Source organism: Athene cunicularia (assembly GCF_003259725.1).
Source record: "Athene cunicularia isolate RWA chromosome 8 unlocalized genomic scaffold, athCun1 chr8_part1, whole genome shotgun sequence".
Taxonomy (NCBI): Eukaryota; Metazoa; Chordata; class Aves; order Strigiformes; family Strigidae; genus Athene; species Athene cunicularia.
The window spans coordinates 11031171-11051270 of NW_020799109.1; the positions used below are offsets into that span (position 1 = coordinate 11031171).

Genomic DNA, 20100 nt, shown 5'->3' on the forward strand with positions numbered 1-20100 from the left:
GCCAAGGGCTGTGGGGGGCGCGGGGGAAGCGAGGAACCGATGCACGACTGCGAGAAGTGCTGACGGATAAAGTCGGTCCAGGTTGAACCGATCCGGGCTTAGCCCGGCCCGGCTCGGCCTGTCGCGGCTCGGGTCTGCTCGGTTCTGCCGTGGTTGAGTGAGGCTTTGCCCCTGTGCTCCCACTGCAGCATGGAGTTCCAGGCCGTGGTGATGGCGGCGGGGGGCGGTTCCCGTATGACGGACCTGACCTCCAGCATCCCTAAGCCCCTGCTCCCGGTGGGCAACCGGCCCCTGCTCTGGTACCCGCTGAACCTCCTGGAGCGCGCCGGCTTCGAAGGTGAGACGCGACGGTGTCTTGATGGGGGCGTGTAGGTGATACGCTTATCCTGGTCTCTTCAGGCTTCCATGGTCGCCTCCGCCACTCTCGTTTGTCGCCCCCTCTTGTTCTAATCGTCTTGTCGCAGGTGCCCTGTTGGTCGGGGCAGGTGCTGTAGCAGATCTTTTCTCTGCACTGGAGCTATGCTGTTGGACCGTGTCACATCCCTTCCTTCACTCCAGGCTGCATCTCTTGTGCCAGCGCCCTCTTCCCCCTCTTCTCCCCTCACCAAGGCTTTTCTCATCTATATGCATTTCCCAACTTTGATGCCTTTCCCTCTGTTGTTAACCCAGAGTGTCTCACTTGTTTCTTTCTCTAAATTATTAGTGAGAGTAGTGTGAGAAGCATGTCAGCTCTCCTGGGATATCTCTTGGTTTGTTGTTTTAGTCTGGCCTGAAGTTCAGGGTTACTTGCTGTGTCTGAGGCATTTAGTCCTTGTTGCAGCATGGAGCCAAGGCACTGGGTTTTGGACAGAATAGGGCGGGGGGAAGTAGCAGGCTTGTAATGCTCAGCAGTGGGTCTTGGTTCACAGGAGGGCTAAAATGGTATTTAGTACATGGTGAAGTTCTTTAGTATTTTCTGGGTTTAGGGTTTTTGTTTCCCTTTTGAGTGGTGGACATAATCTTTATATGGTGTTTTCCCTGCTTCTTATAAAACTTCCTCCTGATACCTTTTGCGTCTCTGTTTTTTCATGTTTGTATTTGTCCTTTGTCTTTCTGCTTCTCTTGGTTTTGCTTCTCCTGCGTGACTGTGCAATTATTCTGTACTTCATCCTGACATTGTGTCTTTTTTCCTGACTGTTTTTTTTTTTCTGTGAAGATGTAAAGATCAGTTTATGATTATCCATGTCAGTTTCTTACTGTTTCGGTGTGAAGGAACAGAATAAAGAGTAAACTTAAGACTCTGCCTTCATTTTGTTTCATTCAGAAATCCCTAAGAACTTTTTTTCCCTTGTTTTTTGCCTGTTTGTTGAAATCTCCTTTCCGAATGTCTGCTTTCTTTGGCTGTTCTCCTGTCTCTTTTTTGCTGGGACCATACTTTTATCCTGTGATATGGTTATATGGGTAGCTAGAATCTTCTCTGTAACCAATATTGTGCTTTGTGTGGCTCTGTTCAGAAATAACCATTTCTACTTGATGTTCTTGACTACTAGTAGGTGGTGTTATGGTCAGATATTCCTCCTTTCTCACACATGGCTCTTCAGCTTATTCTCCCCTACGAGAATTTCGATGTTCAGAGTTGTGTATGCAGCTTCAGTAAGCAAGCTGGCCCCTTTCTGCTCTTCTCTTGCTGCCTGACCAAGATGTGCATTTCTGTATTAGTGGCATGAATTATGTCCCTGGATCATAATTTTTATTAATGAGGCATTAGTTCCTCATACTTGCTTATGTTAGTAAGTAGGCTGATTCACTGCGTCCTTTTTATCCCAATTGAAAGTGTTTCATCTCTATTAATATTTCGGAGACCTTTGTCCAGCTCACCAGATACATGCTGAACTGTGTGGGCTTACAACTTCCACCTGACACCAGTTCCTTCTCCATCAGTTGCTTCTTTCCCTAATTCAAGTTGTGCTTTCCATCCATTTCTCTAGATTCTTCAGCTTGTTTTGAATCCAAGTTGGCATCCGGTATGGGAGTGGGAGAGGAGCCCTCCCATATCTCTGGTACCAAACTGACACACAGTTCTCATGTTTACACTTCCTTCCTCTTTTCTGTTAACAGATTCAGGATGAGCTCAGTTTTGATTGATACGGGTTTATTCTTAGTGTGTATCTTGCCACAGGAGCTTCCTAGGTTGAGGGCTGTATTATTTCCCATAGTTCTCTGTTAAAATTCCATGTGGAATACAATGTTACACTGTTGGGGTTTGGGGGCCAGGGTTTAGGGCAGGAGGGTGGACTATTTTAACTTCAGGGTTTGACTGTTGCTTTTCCTTCCAGTTCTTGAGGCCAAGAGAAAAGGTTTCTTGCAGTTTTGTTTTCTCAGTCTTTTATTTGCAGAGCTTCTGTTCTCACTTTCTTCATTGTGGAAGATACCCTTTCTTGCCACTGTCAGTATCCTTTAAATATGCATTTACCTTTTTTTTTTTTTTTTTTTTTATGTGGATGGAATAAGTTTGTTGCTCACATATTACTCCACTCTCTTGCCAAGCTGGTGCTAAGAAATAGTTTAACCATTGTATTGCAATGCTGTGGTTGGTGGCGTTGTCCGCAGAGGATTATACAGAGTCAGGGTGGAAAAAAGACAAAGCTCTAAAGCGTTGCTGACAATAATGCAGGGTCTCATTGGTCTCTTTGAGGACATATGGTTTGAGGTCGCTCGCTAACGATAGAAGATATTTCTGTTTTGTCTTGCTAACTCATGCCACTCACATACATGCCTCCTTTTCAGTAACAACCTCCACCCCACACAAAGCAGGAGAAATAGTTTCCATCTTATTAGGAGTTTTTAATTCTCTTCTTCAAAAGTTGCTATTGCCAAAAGAGCTTGGTTTATTGTAGAACCCAGTGTTGCTACTCAAGCCTTTTTGACAGTTCCATCAGCCTTTGTAAATAAGAAATGAGTGAATCCTATTTGTGATGAATATTTTTTTCCCCTGCTTGATCTCATCCCACTTTCCTCTGTTTTAGAGGTGATTGTGATTACAAGGAAGGAAATCCAAAAGATGTTAAACTTGGACACAAAAATGAAACTGGATTTTGTGTGCATCAGTGACAACATGGACATGGGTACAGCAGATTCACTGAGGCATATTCACCAGAAAATTAAGGTATTGCTGACTTATACTGAACTTGACTGAAAGATATCTGTTTATAATATTTTTTTCTTTCATTGTCCTTTAAGAGCTGTCCTGTGTAATGATGTTGTGGGTAACTGAATTTCCTGATCTTCAGAAGAGCTGAATTTTGTAAAGGTCACCTCATGGGGGAACTCAAACAAAGACTCTGAATGACTATAATTGACAGCTAGGAAGGCTGGAGTAGATCCAGGTTGAGCACTGGCTGCTTCTTAGTCAGTGTTAACTTTCTGGCTAACTTTTCTGGTTAATTAGAATTGTGTATTTGTTTATACAGTTTTTGATATGATGGGTGATAGCTGTTGTCCATGTAGTGCTTGGGAAGTAGTTCTGCACAAATATTCATTGTTGCCTTAGCTTAGGCAATATGATGATACATAAGGAAGTTTATATTCAGTTCTTGGCTCTGCCACAGGCTTGCCTGTGCCCTCAGGCAAGTGTCTTGCTCTGTGCTTCAGTCTTCAGTTTTCTGCTTTTCCTGTGCTTTTGCTGGCTTGGTCATATGGTAAGCTTTTTGATAAACAGTGCCCAAATATGATAAAGGGCTGCTGTTCTAATAAAAATGCCAGTTTATAGAATTTTAATTTCCAGCTGCACAATTAAAACACTCACATGTAAGGCAGAAATACTGCTTGGCATTCTTACCATGATCTGGGATAGAATTCTGTTTTTGTCATTGTCATGCACCTAATCTTTTGAATTTGTTCCCTGTCTGTTTAGGCCATCTTGGCCAAACTGGCTGTTTAAATAAATGTTACATCAGGACATCAATGAACTGTTTTAAGTCCTGAGGTGTCTTTTTGTCTTCAGGCTATTTTTGAAGGTAATAAACTGCAGTATAATAGGCTGTGTACTCCCAAGAGAAAGACTCCAGTTGAGACAAGATTAAACTTTTCAGGCAAATATGGGTGTCTAGGTGGCACAACAAGAGATTCTGCAAGAGATTAATGCAGACGAGAATAATTTAGAGGGTGAAGAGAAGATATAAAAAGGAAAAGAAAATCAGCAAAATCGGTTTAACTTAATTGAGTGTTTCTGTCATGTGAAGAATCGCCCTTTGTCATAATTCAGTTTGGCAGTATTTTTTTAAAATATGTGCATGCAGTAAGGAAATATCTGCAGTGGAAACTGTAGCCCTGATCTTACAGGTTTATTGCCTGATCAGAGCAATCAGTCCTGCTGTCTGGGTGTTCCTCTTTGGTAATCCAGGCAAGTTTGCTTAGAGGGAAGCCTGCAGACAACAGTAAAGCATGTGGGGGTAAGAAAATAGACTGTCTTCAGAGGCGGCAGTGTTGATCTTCTGTTTATTCAGAAAAAAAAAAAAAAAGGTTAGAGAAGATGTGAGGTAGTATTGAAAAACACACACCTTTTTCAGTCAGCTGTGTATGAATGGCAGCAACTGATTCTACCCTTTTATTCCATGTCTTGCTTGCCTAGCCAGAGAGAACAAAGTGGTCTCTTATTTGAAATAAGCCTGTACTAAGTTCTTGAGCAGATCGCTGTACTGTGTATTTTGGAGTCGTTCCTCTAGTAAGCACATACCACTGGTACACCTCTTACAGGGTATGCCCTCTCCTGTGTGATATAGGTGAGAGAACTCCACAGCAGAGGTAGCTGAAAAGCTGCTGTATGTTGGCTATGTCTGCGGTGTAGCGGGAAAGGGATCTTACTGAAGAATGAGTTTCCCTGGTGAAAACAACTGCTGCTTGTGGCCATAGTTTGCTGGCAGGCTTTTTGCAACCCATGCCAAAAGTCTGATGAGAAGTTTAAACTGGTTGCTGAAACTTAGTTGTCGGAAATTGAGCTAATTGCCCACAGACAGAAGAGCAAGTATGCTCAATAAAAACAAGGTAACATGGCACAGTTGTGTGCAACGCAAGTGACAGGGAATAAAGCCAAGATTATAAATGCACAGCAAGCAATATGTCTAAGGGTAGCTGAACTGCTGATCACAAATTCTGAGAGATGCATAAATATTGGACTCCTCTAAAACATAAAATCTCTTGACTTGCTGCCTTGTCTAGCATTTGACTGAGGGAGTTCCACCAGCACAGTGTTGCTGCTTGCTGTGCCTGCAGTTCCTGGCCTTTTTGTTGTGTTGCACCTTGGTTAATGAAGCTTGATACTTTAAAGATTAGATGTCAAGATTAGATTTACAGAATTGTATTCACTAGTAGCCTGAGAACACTTACCTGCAAAGCCTGTAAGGACTGAGAGAAGGTAGTTTGCATTGTTGTTTTATCGCTTTTTGGTGCTGGTGGTTTTGGGGCCAGGTGAGACTGTCTTGGTTCACACTAACAAGCAACTGACTCCACCAGTCTTACTCTTTCCTGATTGTTCAGAAGTTCATGAGAGCAAAGGAAGGCTGTTCAAGGTTTTGTTTGCTGTTCGCCCACTCTACACACTGGATTCTTCTGACATATTTTCTTCAAGAGTTGATAGATGCATGCTCTTTGCTCTAGTGGAACTCTTCCTGTTATTTTTGGCTGTCTCAACCTATGCCTGATTGACAAGGTAGCAGCTTCATTAGGGTTTTTATGTTCATTGCAAGTCTGAATGTATCCTTCTCACAATAGATATTATGTTAAACTTGATTCATAAAAGCACCTGCTTGAGAAGTAATGAACAACAGAGAACTTGATAGCATAGGTTCCACTTGCTGGGTTTCTAGGCCCGAGTGTCAGTCTGGCCTGTTCTTTACAAGTAGTTCTTTAATTGACTTGTGTGATGGGTGGTGTTGCTTGTTTTTATTTAAACATTCAATTCTGGGATCTGAATAGCTAACAGCATTAATCAGTTTGTCTGCACAACTCGAGAACTAAGGCTTAATGTGGTGAAGTTACTTACCTAGGATCATTAAAGAGATTTGTAACAGTACTGGAAACTGGACATCTGTCTCAAATCTCTCATGGTTTCATGCATAAGATTATCTTTCTATACTTTGTGCACTGCATACTGTTTCCCCACCTTGAAAAAGCCAGCAGGACAAGAGATTAAATATGATTTGAAGCTGTTTTAAATGGAAACTACCAAAATAGAAACTTCAGTAGAGCCACAATCTAGTTTCTGAATTGTGAGCGTTGTGGTTTTTTTTCAGTGTGTGCGAGATTATAACTTTTAAAAGGTCCCAAATTTGGGAATGCATTGGTCTGGGTTTAAGTAACTGAAAAATAATTTTGCAGCATATGAAGTAGAAACTGATAGGGATTATATTTTTTGCCTGTATTCATATTATTTTTTGATTGGATAATATAACACTTATCAATGTTTTGCACTAAGTCAGCACTTATAATGATGTCAAAAAGCAAAAAATGGGTATAGGAATTACTTGTTTAGTTCTTAAATGTTTTGTTTTACACAGGGATACAGAAACAATTTCAGAACTTTGTGACAACTGTTGATCAGATCCTTTAATTGCTCTCCTGTGGACAATCCCAGCATTTCCCTAGAATGTTGCTGGTTTCAGGACCCTGCTATAGTCTGTGTGCCTTATGGCAGTTTCCATGGCTGTCATTTTATTGTCTAGTCTTTGGTTTTTTGATATACTTTTAATATCACTGTCTGTTTTATTCTTTTGGCCTTTTAAGTTCCTAGTTTTCTGCTCATCTTTTGCACGACTGATAATGAATGGCTTTTCAAAATATGAAAATGAAAATGAAGCAGCAAAGGCTTAATTTTTTTCTCCTTTATATGTAGGATGGGAATTGGTAGAACATAGACAATGTAGACTCACAGTTGATGTTATAATAATGCTCTTGTTGAAACTGCAGCTTTACCACCATAGGGCTGTTTACAGGTCTCTGTCACCTCGTCATCTGTGCTAGTGAGACAGATTTCTGTCACCTCCTGATCTAGCCTAAACAGAGAAACAAGCCAGCCCTCCATGCCTATAGGTTTGGATTGATGACCTTTCCTAGTCATGAAGAGTGAAGAGAGCTCCCCTGTTCCAGATGGGGCCTTGGCAAGAGCATGGTATGTAGAGGAATTTAATGTATTTTGGAACATGACCATCTGCTTCTCTAGCTGTGTAAATTCATTACAGGAAGATAGATTTTTATTATTTTAAATGCTCTCTAGCCCAAACTTTCTTTCAGTTGTTCACATGTGCAATTATACTAGAGTAATTCTGGAGTGATTCACTTAGTGAAAACTTCAGTAGTTCTTGAGTTATTGAGTATGGAAGTGAGAAAGGTCCAGCAAGACTTGCAGGACACAAAAAGAGGCTCTACCATGGATTTCTTCAATTGTGTGCCTGTCAGCATTTGAAAAGCTGTTCAAAGTAGTGAAAAAAATCTTTCACTAAATCTTTTGAAGACAACAAAGAGCTATGATAAACCAAGCAACTTTGATGGATTGTAACAAGCAATGAATCAAGAAGTTATATCCTTAGGTTCCAAATCTGTTAAAGCAGTACTCCCATGCAATTTATTGAATTCAGTCTTTATGCCAGACTTTTAAAATATTGCTGTATGTTGTCTGTTTTCAAGAATCATTGTCAGTAATTACATTGAAACTCAGAAAATTATTTTTATAGATTAAATAACAAAGTCAGCTCTCTCTAAGTCTGTAATAGGTAAATACTGCCTCATCTAATGTACTTTAGTAAAAGCAGGTTGTGAGCTCTTTAGGGCAGAATCTATGCTTTCCTTTGTCTCTAAAGAGCATATGTTTTAGTCTTCTGCTTTGGTTGGAGCCATGTTGCTATTGTCTTAATCTATTATTTGCATTAGAGAATATTCTTGACCTATCAGGGAGTGCTTGAAATTTAAAAAAAAAAATAGCATAGGTGTAAACAATTATTTTTGTATGAAACTAAATCAAACTCTCTCCTTCATGGAATCTCATTTTCCACATCCCTTTCTTTCCTGTCACTTTCTGATTCTACTCTCTTGAGATACCTTTCCTACTTCATCAATCACTTGGGCTGTTACCGGTCACTGTTTCATCCATTACAGGCATGGGAGGCACACAGCCTTTGCGTGCTTTGCTAAGGAGCCTGTAGAATTTGTAATGGGGAAGAAATAATTTGCTTTCTTAAGAGTCAGATTCTCTAAAGGGTAGATTTTCATTAGGGACAAATGAGCAAATAATTTGGGTGTAAGGATGGCTTAAGCTAGCCCTGACCATGAACAGCTTGAATACCTCTTCCATAGATGATGAGAAAACACTAAACTTGCTCTGGATTTGTTTTTAATTTTCCTCACACGTGGTGCTTCAAGATTAAGAGATTTTTGAATGAGATCAGTGTTTGGCATTTTTAGTAAAAGAGTGTGTTCAGCATGCTGCTGTAAACTGAGGATGATATTACAAGTGTGGCAGAGCAGGTACTAAGGTGTAATTTGATAACTTCCATGTTCCTGTTTTTATTTATTTAGCATCCAAAGCTTGCTAACTTCCTGGAGCAGTGTGGAAGGGGGCCTCTAACAGGTGTGGTGTTTCTTTTTTTAAAATCATGTATAATTGTTTTCTCTTCCGTAACTATCACTGGTCCTTGTTTCTGGTTTTTATTAGTATGCAGCACTGGCTAGAGCATTCAGATGTGTTCAATTTGAATAACAAGGAAATTGATAGGAGTCTTGACAGTTTCAGTGGTGATACCCGACATGTTCTCTAGCAAGAGAAGAGATGTGAGTGCTGTCTAATGCATGCTGTGGTAGGAGATGGTGCAGTTTTGTTTTTTGTAGGCAGCTCATCTTTCAGTGGTGATTTTTTTTTCATAATTATGGGCAGAAGACTGCCTTTTTAAATGTTAACTTATTTTGATGTCTTTTAAAATGTTATGTAATGAAATCTCCTGGCTCACTTAGGAAGGCTTTTCCTCTGTAGCTGGTATTAGTGGACACGCTTCTTTCAAGTCTTTGGTTTGTCTTTTTGGCTTCTTTTCAGTCTTTGGTTTGTCCATCAGGGCTTTTAGTGGGGTTATTCCCTCCAGTATGTTGCTCTGACTTCTTCAGTCCAGATTTATGTCTTAATTTATTTGACTTCTACTACCATTCTTAGAGGCCTTCTCTTGCAGCTTAGTAGACCTCCTTTGGATGATGCACAGGACCAGTATGCAAAATATATGTGCCCTGACCTACCTACCATGTTATAGCACAGTAATAGTGTTGGTAACACAGAACTCATGATTCTGGGGATTAGTAACAAGAATTTGTAATAGGATCTAGGAGCCCAAGAGTTAATTGCAATGTCTGAGAATGTACTAGTTGAAATAAGGTGATGGTGAGCAGCCACTCTGATGGAGGAAGGAAAGGGAAATGCAAGACTAGAATGTTATCAGGTAAAGTATTTTTTTATGGTATAAATAAGAAATAACGCTATCCCTTAAGGCAATGGAAAGGTTTGGGTGTTTTTTTTTTGTCTGGAATACTATGCAGCTGTGGAACTCAAATGTATCAAATGGGGAACAAACACTAGAAAAGGAGATAAGATATTCAGAGTGGAATGTAGTTGGGTTTTAATTTGCATAGGCTGAAAATTACAAAAAAAGTTTTAATCAGAGCGGAATAGGATTGTGAAACAGTCTTCCAGAAGGAGTAATCAAGACAAAAATCCCCTAACTTTACACTAGAGTGAGAAGCTGATTTTCTGTTGTGGCTTTATTGTTGGTTGGTTGGTTTGGGTATTTTAGAATAAACTAAGTAATGTCATACCTGGAATGGCAGGAGGCTAAACTCTGACTCAGGAAACCCCTTTCAGAACTGTGTTTCTGTTACCTGCTTGTACCATTCATCAAACTGCTGCAGATCTTTTTGTGGGTTTTAGATTGTTGATGAAAAAAAAAGAAAAAGGGCAGCAGAGGTGTCACTGTAGTTTACAAATGAGTTCCTCTGAAATGTAGGCTTCTCTAATATTTGACCATTTTGTTTCCTGTGCCAAATTTTACCAGACCTACACAGCTGCTGTCTGGCGCCACCTCCCAGCCTGAGGCCTCTCCAGGCAGCAGGTTGAGAAACCTGGTTAAATCATGAATCTGTGTTTCAGGCTGAAGCAGGAGGTGGATTGGGTGTGCCTGGATCAAGCATTTGTCTTCACTGAGTCTGTATTATTTTCATCTTCTGCTAAGCATTTCTCTCCCTTGTGTCACTCAACTATACTCCAGACAGTGATTAAAATGTGGTGTTCCAGCAGAGTAACAGCAATGGAACAATTTCACATTTTCCTTCCTTGATGGGCCCTTAGTTGTGTTAATGGAAGCCCTGACTAATATGGTGTGAATTAATCAGCATGTCTTCTGCTGCTATCACTGGTGAGTGCTTGCATATGAAATGTTTCATCTCAGGTGGTCCACCTGGTTTTCTCAGTTTCAAAAAGTAAGATTTGAAAGTAATACAGCTCTTTAAAAAGCAAAGCAAAACAAACCCTAAAAAGCTACCAAAATGAAGAAGAAAAACAACTTTCTTTGAACAAATAAACAAAGATTGAAACTCCAGATTCACTTGGTATGTGCATCTTTGGGAGCCATGTTGTGGAAAGTGTGATGTCACGGTGGTGGTCTGTGTGCTGCTGAGGGTCACTGATCCGTGGAGTCTTGGACGGCATGGCTAAGCGCTTCACTTCCTCTGTTGAAAAATCTCCTTTCCAAACACATGATGTAAGTAAGCTTGCTGTAACGGCTGGAAGGTGGAATCTGAATCCTTTTGGTACAGCTGAGCAGAGTTTGGTGAGCATGGAAAGAAAAACTTAAGTCTCTATAATATATAGTTATGTATTTTTTGTACTGTCAGTGGAAATAAAACCATATTAAATTCATTTGTAAGAGACAAGGTCTCTCTATCTATGAGCAAGCCTTAACTAAATATTCTGTTCATCTATTTTAAAATAGTAAAAAGAAATTAATCAGCTTTTTCCAGCAGACCTGACAGAAAATACTGTTTACTTGAGTGTCTAAAATACAAATAAAAGTTGCAATTTTTCTGATTCTGCCTTTCACAATGTTAGTCTTGCATGGGAAAAACAGATGTATAATATCAGATGGCAGCTTGCACGGTATGTAGCATCTTGTTTCCTTCTCTACCTCTGATTGAAAGCTGCTACCACTGAAGCACTAGGCAAAATTTATTATTGGTTGCATGCCCAAGTCCCATTCCCAAAGCACAGCTGATTGTCTTAGTAGAAAGCAGCTATACTGGCAGGTGCTCAGGCTGGCTATGTTGCTGGGGGGAATGATAGAGCACTGCCTGACTGTGTGCTTGATGAATGTGTTCAGGACTTTGCTCTGATCTTTATTTTTCCTGGCAGGGTAAGAGTTAGAGGATTTAACAGTTGTTGGTTGTTGGGGTTTTTTTGTTGGCTTTTTTTAAAAGTTACTCAGCTTTAGAAGAATGTAGATAATTAAATTAATTATTTTGCTGCCAGGGTTTACTATGGATCAGGGCTAAAACACCAGAAGTTTGAATGAGGCAATTAGCTCTGAAGGTTAGGATCAAGAATGGTTATTAAGGCATTTGCACTTTGTTGGCTAAAGAGGATGCCTGCCATTATACACGCAGGCAAAACCTTAGGTGTATTGCAGCAGGAGTCATTGACAGACCTGAGATGCCTGTCAGTTTTAATTGTTGCATCTCCCACTGCATGTCCTTATCCTTTTCGTGCTCCTGGCATCTCAAGGCCGTGCTCATTATGTTAACAAGTACCTCTTGTTTCCATGCAGAAGTTAATTGTCAGCATTTCTCCTGTATTACAGTATATATTTTAATTTAGACCCTATGTGGTTTCTGATGGATTACACCAACCTATTCTAGTTGCAGACATAGTAAGCTCTTTGCACATGTATATAGCTGAAATAATTTATTTAAAAGTATCCTGGTAAAAATATTTTCCTTTTTTTATGAACTACTATTAGTTTTCTTTTTTTGGGGAGTATATAGAAGTTAGTGTCCATTTTTGTAATCATCCTTCATTTTTTCTATTTAAAGTGTTTACAGTCTTATGTAAATGGTGTGTTATGTGTTGAGGGAAAATTAAGCTTTAATAAAACTAATCTCAGAAAACATTTGCACTTTTTGTCTTTAACAGCACTTTAAGGGACACATGAAGGCAATGAAGAGTTAAACATCCTTTATTATCAGCTCACTTTATTAGACATAGGAAGCCTTTAACATTAGTAAGTCAAACTCAGGTTTATAGTTTTCAAAAGTCATTCCATGATGAATGTTCAAAGAAATTAAAAGTCTGTGTGGAAGGAATTTGTGCATCTTTATTTCCAAAGAGAGAGTAAGGTTTTAAGTGTGTGGGGAAAAAGTCCACCCTGGACTTCACAAAACAGGAGTAGTTGTGTAGGGCTCCGTTCAGTATTCCTCAATGATGTCCTTGTTTTGAATGTTAAGTCACCATTTGGTCTGATGTTTTAATAATTTTTTTGCTTGTAATTTCCCCGTGAGACTCAAGGCCTCTCTGGTGTCAGGTAGGGTGATACTTCCAAGAAGGCATTCACAGGCTATGTGTATATGTTTCTGGAATAACATTTCTTCCTTGCTGTCTGCAGCCTTTTTACTTTGTTTCTAGCCTGAGTAATTTCTACTTGTGTATTTACCCCATGTTTGGATCTTAACAGCCCTTCCCTCATAGGAGATTGGGGCTTTTCATGGCAATTGTGCTCTGTACAGCTGTCACACCCTGTTGCAGGTGATAACTCCTCAGTGAGTGTTCATCCCTTGAAAGAGAAAACGGAATTGTTCAGGGCAAATGCAATTTCATGTGTTAACTTAAGTAGTTCTAGTTATCGGGGAATGCAGGAGGGAGTAGATGCCAAACATGGAGTTACCATGCTAGAGAGGGCTTTTCTCTGTGTCTATTTCTGCAGCCTGGTACAGTAGTGTAACACTGAAAATAGGAAAGTGGTGCTGTGAACAGCACAGGCTATTCCAGAGGCTGTGACTTTGCTCAGCACTGGTTTTCTGTTACTGTTTAATTCGGTGAAAGCCATGGTGAAGATCAATGGACTTCTAGGATGCCTGGAATTTAATTGTGCATTTTTGTCATGTTACATTAACTGAGAAACCCACACAGGTTATCTAGTTTTCCTTGATTCTGTGTTGAAAAGGGGAAAACAATTGTGTACTCATATTTTCTTGAAATAAATTAAGGCATTCTTCTGTAGTATAAAGTCTGTTAGCTCCTTTGGGAAGATGGTGAAAATTCTGGATGTAGACTAATAGTGCTGGAAAAAGCAGTGGAGGTCTTGAAATTTTCATGTTTTTCTTACAATAGCAGTTGCTGCAGACCAGATATCACTAGAAAAATTGGAGAGGTGCTAGACGAGAAAATAGTATTGCATGGAGGATAGCATAGGAATCTGTGGTTCAAAAGAGTATTTTTATTTAACATAACAAGATACGTTTTTACAGGGGAAAAAAACAGCATTTGCATGAATCTAATCAGGTTTCACTCAAGTGGACACTCGGCTCAGTGCAGACTGGTAGGAGGTAGCAATGCCATTGAGCTGTGTTTCACAGAGTCTGTGTTTTGCAGAGCAGATTGGCATTTGGGTTTTCTGTTGGAGCTGAATTGAAACTGGGGTTTGTGTAATGACTTGCTTTGACCTTGGAAAGAGTTTCACACCCTTTTTAAAATTTAAGATCACACTTATGCTGACTGCGGGATGGCAGAATGATTCCTGAGGACATATGCTGTATATATTTTGTTTTTCATTTGTAGTCTGGTTTGAGACTGCAAGGAACCATTATGATCCTCCAGTCTGTAAGAGAATTTGCACACAGTAATTAGGGCTGTTAGCCTCAAAACTTATGGATGACTTACTGAATATGTTTCTGAGAGATAGCAAGGCTTTATTCATACATTGTAGTAGATTAAGTCTATGGTATCAGTTGGCATTTTATTCCAAATTATATTTGTTCTCCCTCTTAAACCACTTTGCCTTTTATTGCTGTGCTGAACACTGATTTCTAGCCACTGAATCCACTCATGCCTGCTTTTTGTTGTGTTGCTGAGAGATCTGCTGTTTAGGTAATTGTGGGCTGTGGGCAAAGACCTTCTTTCCCTTCAATAAGTTGAGCCGGTTGAGCTCCATCAGGACTACTTTTTATTATTATTGTTTGTATGACTACAGCACCTGACTGCCTAAGGCTCTGCTTACATTAAGTGCTAAGCCTGGGCTTGAGCTCTGGGCTTTGGCAGCAAGCCTGCTGCGCTGCTGCTGTTGAGATTGGAGCCCAACTGTGGCGTTCTCCTTTCTGTTCATGTGAGACAGAGTCCAAGATCAGCTGCACAGCAGGTCTGGTAGTGCTGCCGTCCAGGTAGTCCTGGAAACCTGCCTTCCAGGAATAGGAGTGACAAGGAGACAGCCATTTGTTTCTGAAGTTCTGCCTGTGAAGAAGGAATCTGTTCGTGCAGTTGAGCCAGGGAAGAATTTCTCTTGCCAGGCTCACCCTCCGTGAACTGGTGAATTCAGGGCCTGGATTACAGGGTGCTCCCCTGAGCTTTAGCAGTAATGGTTCTTGTGAGTGACAGTGCATGCTTTCTGGATGCCTTTAGATGTGGGAAAAACAGTCTCTTCTGTGGCTTAGGATGCTTAGGATCTGGACATCAGTGCAGGAGATGACTCCTGACCTCAGACAAACGAGAGAGCCTAGCAAGAAAGGGTAGTATGTGTCAGTCTGGTGCCCCAGCGTACTGATAGCTTGATAGTCGTCAGTTTTCTCTAAGTGTAAGGGTAGCAGATTTCTTTTATTAAAAAGATAGCGGAGCCTAAAGCCACACCCTTTAGAAGATACAAATAAGTGATAGAGCTGGCATCCTTTATTGATGTAAAGTGAGTGGAAGGGATAGACTATTAAAAGGAGAGTAAACAACTTGTGCTTGATGTGACAGAACATGAAACCAGTGAAGATGGTGATGTGGTTGGAGGAGGAAGCTGGGAAAATTATTTTTGGAGTATTGTGTAAGTAGGATGAAAGTGCATTAGCTGAAGCCAGAGAAAAAGGTGGATTGCAAAGCTTATGTTCCAGACTAGGAGTTTTACAGTTCAGTAAGTGTCATAATACCAGTGTCCTTTGAAAACGTTCTTAATAAGCTTATGAACTTGTGTTCATCTCTAAACTTCTGCTTTTGGTTGCTGATAACTGTAAATTACCCTTTTCCACCCCACATGTCAGTTTGAGCAATAGGTAACGAGACTTCCTCCTGGGAGGAGACAGGATGCCTTCTGGGCTTGAATATCTTTCCTGTTCCTAGCTTATATGTATGTAAATTATGAAATATTGATTTTGGATAGTAGTTCTTGAGATACAAAGATAACCTAAAATGGTGTTTTTGTTGTATGATCCCATCTGATACAATGCATAGAATGAGCCATATGATGGGACCGGGGTTAAGTCTCCTCCCCAGCTTCTGGCATCTTTCTTCCAGCTTTCTTTGAGAAGATAAACAGTGATGCTGACAGGTTACGTATGTGAAGGCATTCACACTGCCTTAAGATATCCTCACCTGATGAATTCAGGGCTGTCCAAGAAATTAGAAGAGACTCCCTTGGCTCCCACATAAGACCTTTCTGGTTTTGGTTGTTTTTTTTTTTTTTAAGAAGAAAAAAGAAGCCTCTTTCACATTACACACCGACTTTCCAAAAAAAAAAAAGTTTCTTCCATCTTTTAGTGAGGAGAGGTTGCTGCTGGATTTCAGATTGAGGGACATCCTGTGCCTCCACTGCCCTCTATCCTTAAAAGAGTTATGAAAGTGTTGGTCTACAGCAAACTTGCTGCTGCAGGGTGAGTGCATAGTAGGTAAATGCTTCATGTCTGCTAACGAAGTACTAAATCATGATTTTCTCCTGGATCTTGCTATCAAGGACATTACAACAAAAGCAGAGTGGGAATTCCCAGCCAAAGGCAGCCATTTCAGTTGGTAGCTAACAAGATCCTACCGACATCAAAAAATAAATGAGGTTCCCTGCTCCAGTTACAGCAACAGTCATAGAGCTTCAAAGAGGTCACAGGTGTAGAAACTGGAGGACTTTTAATGGAGACTGAGATAAAAAGGGATTCTCTAAAGCCTTGGATGTAAGTTTCTGATCTGAAGAGTGGTGAGTAATGCAATTGCTAGGAGGTAACTTTGGCTTTGCCTGGAGCATGCTAACAAGCAATCAAAACTCTTGCCCACAGCCAAACTGTTCTTTCCCTTTTCACTCTTTAGAATAATAAAAGCATTACACACAAACCCCACTGTTAATACAACATGTGGGTGAAGTTCCAGGCTATTGTGTGTAAAACTCAGTCTTCATTCCAGCAGTAATTATAACTTGTTCCTCTCTCCCTTGTTGTATGGTGACACTGCAGGAAGTGATGCAAAGTTCTCTGTGCATGTGTTAATTTAGGCTGAGTGTAGGAACAGAGTCCATCTAATCTCAATTTTTTTCTTTTCCTGTCAAAGTCTCAGCCGTAATACTGTGCAATTGGAAACTTTTAGCATTTAACTTCAATATTTTGCCTGTCTTCAGTTCTGTGAGGACCTGGTTCTACTGCTTGTGGATATTTTGCTGCTTTTCTGGTTATAATGCAATCTGACATTTGTTTTCCTCTTTCTCTTGAGGCTGATTTTGTTCAAATTAGACATTTCCTTGCAACACATGTTTTCTCATTTTCTAGGCTACAGTTTTTGAGGCCATCAGCAGTTTAAGCTACGAGGTCCTGCCCTTGTCTATACTTGATAGAAAAAGCATAGTGAATACCACTAAAAATTCATCTTCTGCTGCCAGCTATCTGTGGTAACCTTCATATCTCCTGTTTGAACAGAAGGGATCCAGCGATTATTGCTGAATATAAAAGAGTTTTTAGCGTTGCCTTTGTATGTAGGGTGTGAGAAAGTCCAAGGCTTTTTATTTATGCTGGTATATGACACCATATAATTGCATCCATCTTTTGATCTGTGGTATGAATTAGTTCCATTGAAAACATGTTTTCTATTTTTAAATCGGTTGTCTTGAACTGAGTTCTTGAAACATTCTGCTTTTTGGTCTTGTTTTTGTGTAGTTTTTCCATATTGTGCTGGGTTTAATATAATTGTTGACATGTTGGTTTTGAGGTCTTTTTTTTTTTTCTCTATTTTGTATAAATCTCTTTGTTTTATGTTACAGTCTTGTATTTATCCAGATTAAGTATGTAAGTTATTTCATAATATCTGAGCATTTCATAGTTTGGAAATGTTTGACAGTGAAGTGCTATTAGCCAGTGTTAGAAAGGGAGAGCAGAGGTTTCGAGGCCTTAAATGCCATGTTTCCTTACTTGACTTAACACTCTGTGTTCAGTGATGGCTAGAGTGGAAGCCCATGGCTCCATCTATGGTCAGGAAAAGAGAAACATCTCCTTGAAACTCAGATCATGGGTGGGATGATCTTTGCAGGAACTAATTTTTCTCTAAGGATCAGCAGCTGAGTCTGAATTCTGAATCTGAGGTTAAATGGGATTACTGAGGCCCAAGTGACTCTTCTCTTTGTCTTTTCATGGCTCTTGTGCTCCTCACAAAATATGTAAGCTGTGCTACCAGCAAGTTAGGGTTGCGGTCCCTATGCCTGTGTAGCTCTGCAATGTTTTCTGGAGTTGTCCAACCCAGAGTCATTTGCTGTTTTGTTTTATTATGCTTTTTGATATTTTCACCTGGTCTGTACAGCAGCTTCTGTGGTAGAGCCCTGGTCTTTGATGAGGGTTCCTCGGTGTCATAACAGTAGTAAACAAAATGGCGTATATCAAATTTGGCAGAGGAGGAAAATGCCAGAAATTCCAAGTGTTTTTTTCATGCCTCATCCATTAGATGGTCCTCCTTGAGTTAAGACCCTTGCCTTGTCCTTCCCGTGGTTGTAATGGGTGGTGAGAGTGCATTTGTGCGTGCGTTTTTCTTCCTTTGCAGTGGTTCTGCTTGGGGTGTGTGCTTGCTGGGTTTTTTTAATCAGTTCATGTTGATTCTTATCGTCTGTTTGTATAATAGTTTGGGGTTGATGTAATCATTGTTACATGTATTTCATTAAGAGATGTATGTGTGTGTGTGTACTTAGGTGTTTGCATAATTCATGAAGTCAAGTATGTTCACATACCCCTTGTTAGCACATGAGTGCATGTAGTAAGTACGTACTTCTCTTCTTTGTATCGGTGGCTCAACTGGGAAAGGTGCACTGTATTTATTTGGCATGTATATATGTAAAAAACCCACAAGCTCTACCATTTATTTTCTTTCTTCTACACCCACCCTAAAAACGCAAAGAAAAACACACACTTCTGCTAGGGTTCTAGGATAGTTTATTTTTTCATTCAGCCATTAGTTTATTCGTTCAGGAGTTGTACACTGGAAAAAAAAAAGTGCATCCATTAGACAGTGAGGGCTTTATTTATGAGGGGGGTGGTGTTTCAAAGGGGAGGCTGTCAAGTCCCAAAAGAGCCTTTCATGGTGTATTCTCAGCGTGCTTCTGAGGCCACTGCTCTGCTCATCAGGAGGAGAGGCAGAAATGTGGGCTTTACAGAGCAACTGTGTGTTTCACTGGTCCCTGCGCTCACTGACGTTTATTTACATATTGGGAGAGTAAATGGGTAGAACAGATGGCAACCAGACATTTGGTGGTTCTGTTCCCGTATGCTCCTCAGGGGTCTTGCATTCAGTTTTTGCAAAAAGCTTGTCCTATAGTGAGGAGAAAAAACCCAGGAGCCTGTTCACAACTATGAAATGCTTGTTGGGTTTTTGCTATAGTGACAGATTAAAGCATTTAGTAAAATATGAAATAATTACAAGGTTTGTTTTACAAGTCCAGATACTTGTTGCTTATCCTAAGTCCATTGGTGTGTATGTCTCGCTCTTTTTATTATTATTTCTTATTTTCACCACTGGAATGAATACATTTAGACTTGAAGCTGGTGATCTCTTCCTTCTACAGACTGAGTTTGAAAAGCACGGCTCTATTTATATGGGTCTTGGATACATTTTGACCTTTTTTGCAAATATTGTAACACATTTGCACTCTTGTAAAAACAGAATATGAGAAAATTTTGCATGGTTTTCCAGGGTATTTAATATGTGTTTCTTCATTATTTACAGTTCTGAAGTCGGAGATTTACTTCTGTACCGAGTTGTGTCTTTTTCTTACTTTCTTTGTATGCACTGGAATGTTGGAGCAGTGCTGCTCTAGAGTGCTGGGCAACTTGCTTTAGTGGTTTGGGTTGTTGGTTTTTTTTTTTTTTTCCAATGTGTGCAATGTTGTTTGTTTTAGAGAAGTGATAATTAAAGCACTTCTCTTGGGCAAAACCATAATATAAAATACACATTTTGAAAATGTTAAAAGGGGTGATGCAAGTCAGGTTTTGAATGTGGAAAACTCAACCTCCACATTGTTCCTTCCTGTAAAGCAGCCAGGTGTTTCTCAGTAAAGTGGGGAGAAATCAAATGAAAGTTGAAGAGCTTGACCTTTTGCACAGCATGCCAAATCAGCAGCTCTAGCAGTTTGTGACATGATGAATTCCAATGATGAATTCCAACTTATTTGTAAACGCATGAAGCTGCCTAGTATTTGTAGGAGAACCTGTCAAATAATGTAAATACCAGACCTCAGTTAGTCTCACCTACAATGTGGAATCTCCTAGTATTAGATAAAGTCTGTAAAATAAACCTTTCCATAATAAACCTTTTTCTGTAATAAAAGGTCAATGCTGAGCTAGTTGGGTTTGAACCAAGATAGTTTACAAAAGTAAAAGCAGAACTACTGATCCTCCATGAGCTGATCAACTCAGATTTTACCGAGTATTTTGTAGTGCCCTTCTTATATTAAATAATGTCTTTTAAAAACTAGGAAGCCATGTCATGCTCTGCAAGGAGACTTACCATACAGTAAATGGTAGCATAGAAAGTGAAAATGGTAAATGTCCAAAAAGAAACACTATCTTCCTGAGATGTGTTTAGAAGGTTGATAATCAAAAAAAAAAAAAAAAAAAAGG

The 20100-nt window shown here is 39.9% G+C and overlaps 1 protein-coding gene across 1 annotated transcript in view; it reads left to right on the top strand.

Annotated features, from left to right (window-relative positions):
- EIF2B3 (eukaryotic translation initiation factor 2B subunit gamma) overlaps positions 1–20100 on the top strand; it is a 129061-nt gene that overhangs the window by 26124 nt on the left and 82837 nt on the right. The window contains exons 4-5 of the mRNA XM_026854061.1: positions 189–337; positions 3006–3145. Coding sequence (XP_026709862.1) covers positions 190–337; positions 3006–3145 — 288 coding nt within the window. The 5' untranslated portion in view covers position 189. The remainder of the gene's footprint in view (positions 1–188; positions 338–3005; positions 3146–20100) is intronic.